Source organism: Falco biarmicus, chromosome W (assembly GCF_023638135.1).
Source record: "Falco biarmicus isolate bFalBia1 chromosome W, bFalBia1.pri, whole genome shotgun sequence".
Lineage (NCBI taxonomy): Eukaryota > Metazoa > Chordata > Aves > Falconiformes > Falconidae > Falco > Falco biarmicus.
The window spans coordinates 23340626-23354242 of record NC_079310.1 but is presented as its reverse complement, the minus strand read 5'-3'; the positions used below and the strand labels follow the sequence as shown (position 1 = coordinate 23354242).

General features: G+C 42.9%; 1 protein-coding gene across 4 annotated transcripts in view; it reads left to right on the top strand.

Moving 5' to 3' along the window:
• LOC130141865 (E3 ubiquitin-protein ligase RNF38-like) overlaps positions 1-13617 on the top strand; it is a 180193-nt gene that overhangs the window by 68802 nt on the left and 97774 nt on the right. For all 4 annotated transcript variants that reach the window (XM_056323102.1, XM_056323100.1, XM_056323101.1 and 1 more), the window contains one exon: positions 11507-11577. In XM_056323102.1, the coding sequence (XP_056179077.1) occupies positions 11507-11577 (71 nt within the window). The remainder of the gene's footprint in view (positions 1-11506; positions 11578-13617) is intronic.

The window sequence follows — 13617 nt, the reverse complement described above, 5'->3', positions numbered from 1 at the left end:
GTGATATTAAAGCAAAGCCAACAGTGCTCAGTGAGGTTGGGTCCGGTGGCATTAAGAACTTGATAAGCAGCATGCATAAGCTCCCAGAGAGTATGTTGTTGTGGGTCTATGGTTGGGAGTATGAGGGGCTCACTCTCTGGTGTTAGGGTGCTATTATTTTCTGCAAGTATTTTGTTATTTACTTTAGGTAGTTTGTCTTTACCAATTATTGGGTTCGGGCTCACAGCTTGATAGTCATTGGGCAGAGGTTCCTTTTTTATAAGAAATAGTCCTCCTCTGTCGGTCCCTGTCTCCCAAAACCTTAATCCCCATGTTCTTCCAATCATCCATCCACCATCATGGGGTTGTGTCACATTTAGGTATAGGTATGTACAATTCCCAAGGGTCAGGCGGCGGAGGTTACTTCGGGCTTGGTATGCCTCAGGGGGCTTACATCCTCTTGGTCCCCATTCTACTTTTAGATATTTGTCTGGGCCTCCTCCTGGTTCGAATCCATATGCAATAGTTTCACATCCCCAACGGGCACAATAGTAGTGTCCGGGCCAATTGCAATACTTTTTTCCTGGATTTGATGCTGGACATATGTAGAAACCCTGTCTATCTAAACAAGGGTCGTTGGGTGCCAAATCGCATAAGGACACCTGGAAGGTTGGGGACCCAGCCACATTTACTGATTGTAAAGGCTTCTTATCTTCCCCTCTAATCAAAGACCATTTAAAGGGTTGGTGAGCATATTCCCCTTTTAACAGATTGCAAAACATTCCCAAAATCACTAAAATAGTTTGCCAGAAAGGGTGGGGTCTCAGTCCTCTTATTATCTTTTTAATTTTAAATTTTTCCCTTATATCCAGGTGTTTGCCTCTAAGTCCTTTCCTGGTGTTTTGTCCGGGCTCTTTTAGGGAATCAGTAATCCTGGGGCATTTCTCGCAATGCCTCAGCGCTGTCCCACTCGGTGGGGTCTTGCCTCCACACCTTTCTTCCTCTCTGCCTCGCTCGCCGACTTGGTTGCTGCAAGCCGCGAGGTGTTTCATCTTCTCGGCAGCAGAGGTAATGTCTGGGAGGTTCATTAGTGTGCCCCTTTCTGTTCTTGTACGATTCCCAATTTTTGTCTTTTACTTGTAAGTCGCACCGGATCCACTGGATCTTATTTAGGACTTTTCGGCAACACCCTTTTACAATTTGGACTATTAATGGGGCTGGTTCGTTGGAATGGTAACAATAATTTGCAGGATTAGCCCCTTTAACAAATATTTCCCACCATTCGCGAGATTGTTTCGGTATTTTTCCAGTTATTTCTCCTATTTTTAAGGTTGTCTTAGTAATTTTTCTCTCTATTCGATAGCACTCTCCACAAATTCCCCTGGGCAGTCTGCCTCCATAACAATGAGTCCACCACCATTCTTGGCAAACTTTACAAACAAAGCATACAAAGGGGTAACAATTACAATCTTGAATCCCACAATGAACCCTAAAATCAGTAACAATAGCATAGCTAAATCCGGCCAACTCACTAAATCGGGTCCCTTGGATTAATTGTACAGAGTTCATTAGTAGCAATTTTAATCCGGCCTCAAGTCCTTATCTTTGAAGGGTGACCTTCAGATCTCCAGGCATGCTAGTGATTTTCCAGGGCTTCTCGGCATCTACCGAAATAGGTCCTTTCACTCTACTAGCGTGAGTCCATCCTTTTTCAGCAGTTCTTACAGCTGTTTCTGTGGTAAGCAAAACAACATAGGGTCCTTCCCAACGAGGTGTCAAAGATGCTTCTCTCCAAGTCTTAATTAATACTTTATCTCCTGGCCTAATTTTATGGATTGTTATATCCAAAGGGGGACGCTGTGCTAAAAGGCCCTTTTTACATAACTCCTCACTTCTAGTCATTAATTGTGTTATGTACAAACTAATTTGAGAGTTCTCGAGACGCGAATGATCCACAGGGGCTTCCATATCATAGGGCATTCCATAAAGCATTTCAAAAGGGGAAATCCCTACGTCCGTTCGGGGTTGTGTTCTTAGATTTAGCAAGGCTAGAGGGAGGCATTTTATCCATGACATCTTTGTTTCTAGCATTAATTTGGTTAATTGTTTCTTAATTTCTCTATTCATTCTTTCAACTCTTCCTGAGCTCTGCGGGTGCCAGGGGGTATGATATTGCCATTGGGTTCCTAGTGCTGAGAAGACGTCCCTCGCCACTTTTGACACGAAATGCGGGCCTCTGTCTGAGTCAATTATCTCTATTATCCCATAGCGCGGGATAATTTCCTCCAAAAGTATTTTTACTACAGTTTGAGTGGTAGCTCTGGCGGTAGGGAACGCTTCCACATAATGAGTTAAATGGTCTATTATTACTAGCAGATATTTATGCCTCCCTATTTTTGGCAATTCAGTGAAATCTATTTGTATATGGGAGAAAGGTCGGTGTGCTAATTCTCTTCCCCCCATTACCCGTTTCCTTAGCTGTTGTTTGTTAACCTTTTGACAGGTTATACAGCTTTGTGTTATTTGTTTAGCCAAATTATAAATTCCAATGCACATATATTTAATGGTAAATTGATCTACTAATGCCTGTGTTCCCCAATGGGTCTTCTCGTGAATTGTTCGTAGTATTTTTAAGGCAAGTGATTTGGGGAGGACTTCTCTACCATCCAGTAGTTCCCATTTCCCCTTAGGTGTTTCTTTTATTCCTATTTGGGTTAATTTGGTTTTGTCTTGTGTAGTAAAACTGAGAGTACGTATGGGGCCATGCAAAAGACAATGTTTTTTCTCTGGATTGTCACAAGCACAGCGTATTCCGTCTACCCCGAAGTCCTCCCAGCATGCATAACATGGCTCCTCTTCTAAGTCTCCACCACAGTTAGGACAGTCTTCTCTGGTCTGTTCTTTAACCCGTAAGGGTAACAAGGCTGCCCGTCTGGCCTCCTGATCTGCCAAATTATTCCCTCTCACTATAGCACTTAGCCCCGTCTGGTGCCCTCGTACATGTACAATAGCTAATTTCTCTGGCCCTCTCAGGGCCTGCAAGATTTGTGTTATTAATCCCTCATGGATTAACCCTTTCCCTTGTGAATTTATTAGGCCTCTTTCTTCCCATATTTTTCCAAATGTGTGTACCACCCCATAAGCATACTTAGAATCTGTGTATATCGTTCCTTTCTTATTTTTAAGTAATCTTAGGGCCCTCAATACTGCATATAATTCACATGCTTGGGCTGACCAGCTGGGGCTAAGAGGGCCTGATTCTATAGCTTCAAAGGTTTTCCCATTTATGATAGAATACTCTGATTTCCTTTTCCCTTCTACTACCCTAGAAGATCCATCTACAAATAATTTTTCCCCTTCGTCCAGTTCCTCTTCTTCTAAGTCTGGTCTTATTTTTATCTGTTCTTCTATGGTCTTAAGACAATCATGGGTTAATTCTTTACTAGGTTCTCCGTATAAAAATTGAGCGGGGGTTTGTAAGGTGGTTGTTTCTAGTGTTAACTTAGGGGATGATATCAAGATCCCTTCATACTGCATTAACCTTGCATCAGTAATCCATTTCTCTGCTTTTTGTTGTAATACTCCTCTGATATTATGTGGGGACATAACTCTGAGTTCGCCTCCGAAAGTTATTTTTACTGCTTCTTTAACTAATAAGGCCGTGGCCACTATGGCTTGCAAACACATTGGCCATCCTCGACTAACGGGGTCTAAAAGTTTGGATATGTACGCCACGGGTTTTCTACTCCCAGCCCACTCCTGGGCCAGAACTCCAAATGCTGTCCCTTCATCAGTGTTAACAAACAGGAAAAAAGGCCTCTTTAAATCTGGTAAACTAAGTACTGGGGCATTTACTAATTCTGCTTTAAGATTCTCCAATTGCTTTTCATCTTCTGGAGACCATTTCACTAATCCTTCCTTGGTTAGTTTCCGGTATAAAAATTTTACTTTCCCACTAAAGTTTTCAATCCATTGTCTACAATAGCCAAACAGTCCTAACAACTGTCGGACCTGTCTTTTAGTCTTGGGGCTGGAATTGAAAGGATTCCCTGCACTCTCTCAGGGTCCAGTTTTTTAGTGCCATTGGTTAACCTATGTCCTAAATATTTTACTTCTTTCTCCACGAATTGTAACTTAGGTTTAGACACTTTTAGTCCTTGCAGATTTAAAAAGTTCAATAATTTTATGCTTTCTTGCCTGACCGCTTCCTCATCTTTCCCAGCTATTAATAAGTCATCTACATATTGTACTAATGTCACCTCTTTCCCCAAATCATAATTTCGTAAAATTTGTTCTAATGCTTGTCCAAACAGATTAGGGGACTCCGTAAACCCTTGGGGAAGGACTCTTCCACCTCAATTGTTGTTTCCTATGTGTGTCTGGGTCTTCCCATTCAAAGGCAAAATAGTCACGACAGTTTTCCTTTACGGGACATGCCCAAAATGCATCTTTTAAATCTATTACACTATACCACTTATCTTCTGGTCCCAGTTGACTCAATAACGTGTGGGGATTGGCTACCACTGGGAACCTTTCTACAGTTTTTTTATTAATTTCTCTTAAATCATGTACCAATCTATATTTTCCATCAGCTTTCTTTACAGGTAGTATGGGAGTATTAAAGAGAGACATGCAGGGTTCTAGCAACCCTTGTTTTAATAGTCTGTCAATTTCATGTTTCAGGCCTTGTCTCCCTTCCTTAGACAAAGGGTATTGTTTGATCCTTATAGGGATTTCTGGGTTTCTAATTGTTACTTCAAAGGGTTCAATATTTAACTTTCCTACAGTGTCGGGTGTGTACCATACTTCAGGATTTATCTTTTCCTCATCTACCGTGCGCAGGGGGCACAATTTAATGCTTAATTTGTTTTCCATAACTTCCAGGCTAATTCCTAATTCAGTCATTAGATCCCTTCCCAACAGGTTATAATCAGCTTCGGGGACTAACAACAGGGATCCTAAACTTATTTTCGAATCGGTTTCAAATAATACATCTTTTATTATAGGGACTCCGAAAGGTTCTCCTTTTGCCTGAATAACATCCCTGGGGTAATCTTTGAACAGTAGATCTTTCTGCTCCCGAGTCCACTAGGAACTCGATTTCTTGTCGCTGGGGACCCACTTTTAATTTTATCAAGGGCTCAGATTTTTCACGGGTCCCCAGCAAATAGAGCCCCTGACCCCTCTAATCTTCTTCGAACATCCTTTCATCCGCTGCCCTTTTCCTGCATTCTCTTTTCATGTGTCCTCTCTTTCCACAATAAAAACATATTACTCCTTTCTCCTTTTCTCTTCCTGTTCTCCCCACTTCTTGATTGCCCTTTTCTCCCCTAGAAACAGCTACCCTTGGAGGGGGTGCTACTCTTTGTCCTTCACGAACTGCCGCCACCATCATTTTTACTTGTTTCCTATGAGTCTCATCCTCCCGCCGGACATATACCTTCTGAGCTTCTCTCAACAATTCCTCTAAGCCTCTAGCTTGCCAGTCTTCTAACTTCTCTAACTTCTTCCTAATGTCCACCCATGATTTTGCCACAAACTGGAATTTTAACAATGCTTCCCCCGCAGGGGTGTTGGGGTCCACTCCCAAATATAATTGAAAGTTCTTCCTAAGTCTCTCTAACCATTCTGTGGGATCTTCATCCTTTTTTTGATGTTCACTATAGGCTTTGTTTATGTTCTGTCCCCATGGGACAGATTCCTTAATTCCCTGGATAATTATGTTCCTGAGGTCTTGCATTTCTGTTTGATGGTTAGGGTTTTGGTTATCCCAATTGGGCCGCTGTAATGGCCATTTCTGATCCCCAGGTGGACCTTGCTGGTGTTGCTGTTCCCATATCCTCATTCCAGCTGCCCTAATCATTCGCCTCTCCTCAGTTGTGAATAAAATACCCCAAATAGCTTGTATTTCATCCCATGTATAAATATTGGGCCCCAAGAACTAATCAACCCTTTCTGACACCCCTAAAGGATCTTCCAGGAGATGCCCCATTTCTTTTTTAAATTCCCGAACATCCCCTGAATTAAGGGGTATAGCTACATATCCAATCCCGGGAGCCTGTCCCCCACCTTGCTGGGGAACCATTCCCATTGCGACTTCCCGAAGGGGAAATAACCCCTGTACCTCTTGTTCCCTTCTCGTCTGACTCCGGGTCACCCACCGCTCCACCCTTGGTGTGCCGGAATCTGAGTCCGAATCCCCTGAATGTATGGGGGCTGTAGGATTGGGTGGTGGTAAGGGTGTAAGAGGGGGAGGTGGTGGAATGTATGGTGGGGGCACCACGGGTGTCTCGTCCTCCGTCCTAGTTTTTTTCTTCTTCTCTTCGCTTAACGTGAAGAGGTTCACCCTGGTCTCAGTAACTATCCACAAGGCAGCGTACTCGCTTTCCTCCAGATTAAAGGGTTCCTTAGAATTCACATATATATTCAGAGCTTGACAAATCCAATCCTTAAAGGATCCAAAAACTGGCCAATAGAGGTGGTCTCCCCTGATATGCTTGCCACCCCATTTTTCCATGCAATAATATATCATTTTTGCCTTATCTTTCCCTTTCCTAGAGGGGAAAGCATCCCAGGTTTTAATCATTAAACCTAATGGACTATCTGGTGGTATGTGGGGGAGCTTAACTTGGGGTCCTCCGCCCATGGGAACAGAGGGCTTGCTTTTTCTCTGTCCCATCTTCCGGAGTACCTTCTCTCACACACACACTCGCTGCCCCCCGTTTGTGACCCAGCCGCTCACGGGGTATGGGAGCTGCACTACTAAGGGGTTCGCACTCGCTTCGCCCGCAATTGGACATCTCACACAGCACACTCCGGGATACTCAACCCCAACTGAACGGATCACCGGCCTATACTCACGCACTCCTGCGTCTTCATCCGGGGCTTCGTGCACAAAGATTACAGGGTTTTCTGGCTTTCTTTTGCTTGTTGTCAAATTTAGGGTTCGTCGGTAGAGGATGTGGTGTGACAGCACCCAGTCAGGGCCGCTGAATTTCAGCGGGGCGCCTCCCTGTATGGGGCTTCCCACCAGATTGCCTCTATCTGAGTCACGGCACCAAATTTGTTATATATGTTGGCGATAATAACTGGTCAGGGCCAGAGCCAATTGAGCCAAATTAGTTTATTAAAGCAAGCGGCAACAAGCAAAACAGCGCTGGGCGGCCGGGGAGTCTCCTGCTCCACCAACGGCGCGCACCCAGTTCCCGAGAGTCACTGGTTTTATACCCTTTGCCTTCCGGTATACGTGTCTCCTTTAGTGGTATACTCTGCGTTTGTGTGGCTTGTTGCTAAGGGGTCGTTCATTGTCTTCTTCAGCTTCCTGGTGGTCGTGGGGATGAAAGCTCCTTGTCTTCTTCACGTCATGAATTCCTCGCCTCGTACTTCTGTATTTCCTTTTTCCTTGCTTCCTTGACCCCCACACAATGTTATCTTGCTTTACCACATTTGGTTAGTTGAGCGCTTCCGGTTAGTCTTACACAATGTAGCAATATAGTTAGCCTTGCAGTTAGCCTTATATAGTTTCTGTGGCAACCTCCTTCTCCATTATCTTTTAACTAAAATTGATGAACAAACAGTTTACTATCTATCACAGGTTGATTGAGTTCAACCATAAACCAAGCACTGTCAAGTCCACCACTAAACCATGTCCCTAAGCACCATGTCTACATGTCTTTTAAATACCTCCAGGGATGGTGGCTCAACCACTTCCCTGGGAAGCCTGTTCTGATGCTTAAACAACCATTTTGGTGCAGAAATTTTTCCTAATATCCAATCCAAACCTCCCCTGGTGCAACTTGAGGCCATTTCCTCTCCTCCTATCATTTGTTACTTGGGAGAAGAGACTGAAATCCACCTAGCAACAACCTCCTTTCAGGTAGTTGTAAAGACCAATAAGGTCTCCCCTGAGCCTCCTTTTCTCCAGACTAAGCAAGCCCAGTTCTCTCAGCCGCTCCTCATAAGACTTGTTGTCTAGGCCCTTCACCAGCTTAATTGCCCTTCTTTGGACACACTCCAGCACCTCAATGTCTTTCTTGCATTGAGTGGCCAAAAACTGAACACAGTATTCGAGGTGCAGCCTCACCAGTGCCGAGTACAGGGGGATGATCACTTCCCTAGTCCTGCCAGTCACACTATGCCCGAATACAAGCCAGGATGCTGTTGGCCTTCTTGGCCACCTGGGCACACTGCCAGCTCATATTCAGCTGGCTGTTGTTCAACACCCCCAGATCCTTTTCTGCCAGGCAGCTTTCCAGTCACTCTTTACTAACACTAACTCCATACAGAGCAACATTTTGGGCCTGGCTATCCAGCCAGTTTTTACCCAGTGAAGCATACGCCCATCCAAGACAGGAGCAGCCAGTTTCTCCAGAAGAATGCTGTGGGAAACAGTGTCAAAGGCTTTACTAAAGTCCAGGAAGACAACAACATCCACAGCTTTTCCCTCATCCACTAAGTGGGTCACCTTGTCATAAAAGGAGATCAGGTTCATCAAGCAGGACCTGTCTTTCATAAATCCATGCTGACTGGGCCTGATCGCCTGGTTGTCATGTACGTGCTGCATGATGGCCCTCACGGTGATCTGCTCCATAACCTTCCCTGGCACTGAGGTGAGACTGACAGGCCTGTAGTTCCCTGGATCCTCCTTCCAGCCCTTCTTGTAGATGCACGTCAAATTTGCTAACCTCCATTCAAATAGGACCTCCCCGGTTAGCTAGGATTGCTGATAAATGATTGAAAGTGGCTTATTGAGCTCTTCTGCAGGATCCCTCAGTACCCTTGGGTGGATCCCATCTGGCCCCATAGACTTGTGTGTGTCTCAGCGGGGTAGCAGGTTGCTTACCATTTCCCCTTGGATTATGGGGGCTTCATTCTGCTCCTCGTCCCTGTCTTCCAGTTCAGGGGGCTGGGTACCCTCAGAACAATTGGTCTTACTATTAAAGACTGAGGCAAAGAAGTCATTAAGTACCTCATCCTTTTTCACTGTTTCCTTCGCATCCAATAAAAGATGGAGATTCTTATTAGTCCTCCTTTTGCTGTTAATGTATTTATAGAAACGGGGAAGACGACCAGCCTGGCTGAACAGAGAGCTTTGGCTGGAACTCAGAAAAAAAGGAGAGTTTACCACCTTTGGAAGAAGGGGCAGGCAACTCTGGAGGACTATAAGGACGTCACAAGGTTATGCAGGGTAAAGATTAGAGAGGTGAAAACCCAGCTAGAACTCAGGCTGGCCACTGCCATAAAAGATAACAAAAAATGTTTTTACAAATGCATTAGAAACAAAAAAAAAAGGGCCAAGGATAATCTCCTTCCTTAATTGGATGTGGCAGGGAACACTGCCACAAAGGATGAGGAAAAGGCTGAGGTACTCAATGCTTTCTTTGCCTCAGTCTTTAATTGCAAGACCAATTACCTTCAGAGTACTCAGCCCCCTGAGCTGGAAGACAGGGTTGAGGAAAAGCAGAATGAAGTTCCTACGGTCCAGGAGGAAATGGTTAGTGACTTGCTGCATCACTTAGACACACAGAAGTCTATGGGGCCAGATGGGATCCACACAAGGGTACTGAGGCAGCTGGCAGAGGAGCTTGCTAAGCCACTTTCCATAATTTATTAAGAGTCCTGGCATGAATCAGATATCCACCCTCTAGCCCAAGGAGGACCCTATGCCACAGCAGGTGGGTATGCCCTGAAGGAAGCTGCAGCTCATGGAGAGATCATGCCAGAGCAGGTTTTCTGGCAGGACTTGCAACCCCATGGGGGACCCACACTGGAGCAGAACTGCAGCCTGCGGGAATGACCAGTGTTGGAAAAGGTTGTGAAGAACTGTCTCCTGTGGAAGGGACCCCACGGTGGAGCACATAAAAAGTGTGAGGAGGAAGGAGTGGCAGTAATGGACTGATCGCAACCCCCATTAATTGTCCCCTTGCAGAGGGGAGGGGGGATGAGGTAAAGAGTCAGGACTGAAGTTGAGCCTGGGAAGAAGGGGGGTGGGGGGAAGGTGATTTTAAGTTTTGGGATTTTCTTTCCACTACCCTACTCTATTTTTGTTTGGCAATAAATTAATTTCCTCAAGTTGAGTCTGTTTTGCCCATGATGGTAATTGGTGAACAATCTCCTTGTCCTCATCTTGACCCACAAACTTCCCCTGTCTTGCTGAGGAGAGGGAGTGAGAGAGTGGCTTGGTGGGTACCTGGTATCCAGACAATGTGAACCCACCATAGAAATCTAGATTAACTTCAAAGTTTGCTTGTGAGCACAAATGCTAAAACTTTTAAATAAGCTGTGACTGTTGGATCAATTTATGTAGTTTGCAACTGGTATCAGTTTTTTAGGTTCAAGTCCAAAATCTATCTAGGTTTTATGGCCATATATTACATTTATGTACTAAAGTAGTCTGCAACTATTTAACAATTTCAGTTTATTGAAATCATGTGTGAGGGGTTTTCAGACTAACAGGAAGATTCTACCAATTTTTCTGACAATTTTTTTCTTTCCTAAAATACAATTATGGGATTATTTGTGGAGGGAGTACATAACCAAAAGACATGTTCTTAAGCATTCTTTCAATTTGAAAACGGAGGGATTAAAACTTTTCTAAAAAATTAACTTTGAAGATCGTGTCCTTAAACAAAATAAGTTTACAGCGAAGTGAATGTACTCGGAAATTAACTGAAACACATGGTTCTTGACTTTCTACTTTAAAAGCAGGAAAAAAGTATTGAAAGCAATTTTAATGTCTGATAAATTTTTAACTAAAGTAGTGATGACAATAAGCAATGAAATATTACAATTTTTTTTCCAAATAACTATGTTGGGAGAGATGTCTAAGGAGACCTTCCACTGGCAATGACTTTTGCCTGTGTCTAGTCTGTATTTTGTCAAGCATTCTTACAAGATCTTTGATCAGTCTTCTTATGGTCCAAAGAAACATGGACCACAAAGATGTATAAAAATGCTGTATGTGAAATCACAAAATAAAATTATCCACATTTCAAAACTTTAAAAACAGTGAGAAATTGTTAAGGAAATGCTTTAGGTACATCTTCTGCAAGGAAACTATGTAATAATTCAGCTTTACAAATGAGACTGCTTTTTCTACTTTTTTTATTTTTTCCACAGTGTACAGACTCTATACATATAGCCATTTGCACATCAGCCAAAAGCTGTTCCCAGCTTCTAACTATTTTGGTTCAGTACAGCTTAGTCCTTACTTAAGTTTGGTCCTATGCACTTTACCGCATATGTTTATATGTTTGTTTTGGATATATGAACAAATGCGAATTTTGTTATCTTTAAGAAATTAAAAAATAAATCTGGGTGAAGTTATTGCTGGCAAACTAAAAAATGTCTCTCTGCTGCTTATTGTCTTGAATATAAGACCTATCTATTAAAGATGTTTGGCAAGCAAATATCTCTGCTGTGTAAAATTAGTTTCCTGCTGATACAGTTGTCTATTTTTAGCATTCATAGGAATTGGGTTTTAATTTTAATGAATTTTTTTCCTTCCCCTCCCCCGCTTCTCTTGTAGGTAGCATTGGCACTTCATTGCAATACCAGTCAATCCATCAAGAACACATTTGCAGCAATGACAGTGACAAGGTGAGATTTGCATAAATGTTCCATTCACAAGGTACATTTTTTTTTAAATGAAACACATTGATTTTACTGTATTACTAATGTTTGTTTTACAGGCCCAGTAGCTAATTTTTAGTGTTACAATTTGAAATCTTTCTGGCTTTTTAACAAGTATATGTACTAAATTCACTCAAGGTAAAATTTTTAGTTGATTAAAGAGAGATTTCTCTTGTAGTGGATTTTTCTTCTTCTTCACATTCCCTTCTATTCTAAATATTTGTGGTTTACCATAGTGACCCTCACAGGTAATAAAGAGTGGTAACGTCATTGCTAATACATTAGGCACAGTAATGTGTCTTACTCCTATCACAGAATCAGGCTACATTAAGCTATAAGTGTGCACTTACAGTTCAGCACACTAAGCTATAAGTGCAGCACAGCACAGTACTGGGCCTGGGTCTACTCAGGTTAAATGTTTATGTATATCACTAACTCTTCAGTGTACAGTAGTCTCCTGGTTAGGATCGCTACAAGTGATCCCAAACTTAATTCCAGCATAGTGTTTTTTTATGTTATATTACTTTGATTCTACTATAGTTGATGCATGACATGTGTGGACATTGCAGATCATAAAATCACAGAATGGTCAGGGTTGGAAGGGACCTCTGGAGATCATCTAGTCCAACCCCCTGCTAAAGCAGGTTCACCTGGAACAGGTTGCACAGAATCACATCCAGGCAGATTTTTAATATCTCCAGAGAAGGAGACTCCACAACCTCTCCGGGCAGCCTGTTGCAGTGCTGCGTCACCCTCAAAGTAAAGATCTTCCTCATATTCAGATGTAACTGCCTGTGTTACAGTTTGTGCTTGTTGCCCCTTGACCTGTCGGTTGGTACTACTGAAAAGAGCCTGACCCCATCCTCTTGACACTCCCCTTAAGATATTTGTAAACATTGATAAGATCCCCTCTCAGTCTTCTCTTCTCCAGGCTAAACAGGCCCAGCTCCCTCAGCCTTTCCTCATAAGGGAGATGCTCCAGTCCCCTCTACAGTCAATCCTTCAATTCTAAATTAGATGAAAAGTTCTGCTACTTAATTGATCTAAATAACAACGATGATAATCTGTGTTTTGCTGGGAGTCTTGCAGTGCTTACAGCGTTGAGGGATCTAACGGATGCAGAACTGTGAATAGATACAAAAGAGCTACAGGACAAACTGAGTGTAAGGGTATGTGGAAAAGGAGTCCATCTGATCAAGGGCCTTTTCAATGCAAAACAAGATAATAAGTAAGGGGGAATCCATTAACAAGAACACACAGAGACACAAACCTGGTAGACAAGGGATAACAGAGACAATGCCAAGGACCAAAAGTCTCTGGTCACTAACTGATGTGCCATCAAGAAACTACATGCTTTGGAGAGGGCCACCTGGTCTTTGTAACTGATAAGAAGCAGGAAACTAGAGGTATATAAGGATTTGGGATATTCAAGGGGAACCTGTTCTAAAATCTATTAGGGAACGTTTAGGGGAAAGGGATTGGGAAGGAACAAAGCAGGTATAAAAAGGGATAGTCATATAAAATGGGGCTGTTGCAGCCCTCTCCAAATTATCAAGCTGCAACAAGGTCTTTTACCATCTCACACCAGCATACTCTTCATGCCAGTCCCTCTGCTACCTTCTCCATGTCTCACCTCATCCAGGGTACATGTTCTCTCTCCTCTTGCTTCTTCCTCCACTGCTCTCTCTTCATTGTCTCTCAACCACTTAACCAGTCACACCTGCACCTTATCGACATTGGCCAACCCACTGCCCCTGAAGCCAACCCACAGTTGTAAGTTGTATATTAACAATGCTAATTAACCCAGCTTCATTCTTCTACAATTCCCCCTTTTTTTCTTAACATTTCATACCTTATGTTTTTAACAATCATTACAACCTTTTTACAAATAGATTTTTCATACAGTCTTCTATAACGCCTCTACAAATTCCCCCCCCCCCTTTTTTTTTTCCTTCTTTTTAAGATTTTATACCTCATTTAATTACCAACCATCACAAACTTTTTAGA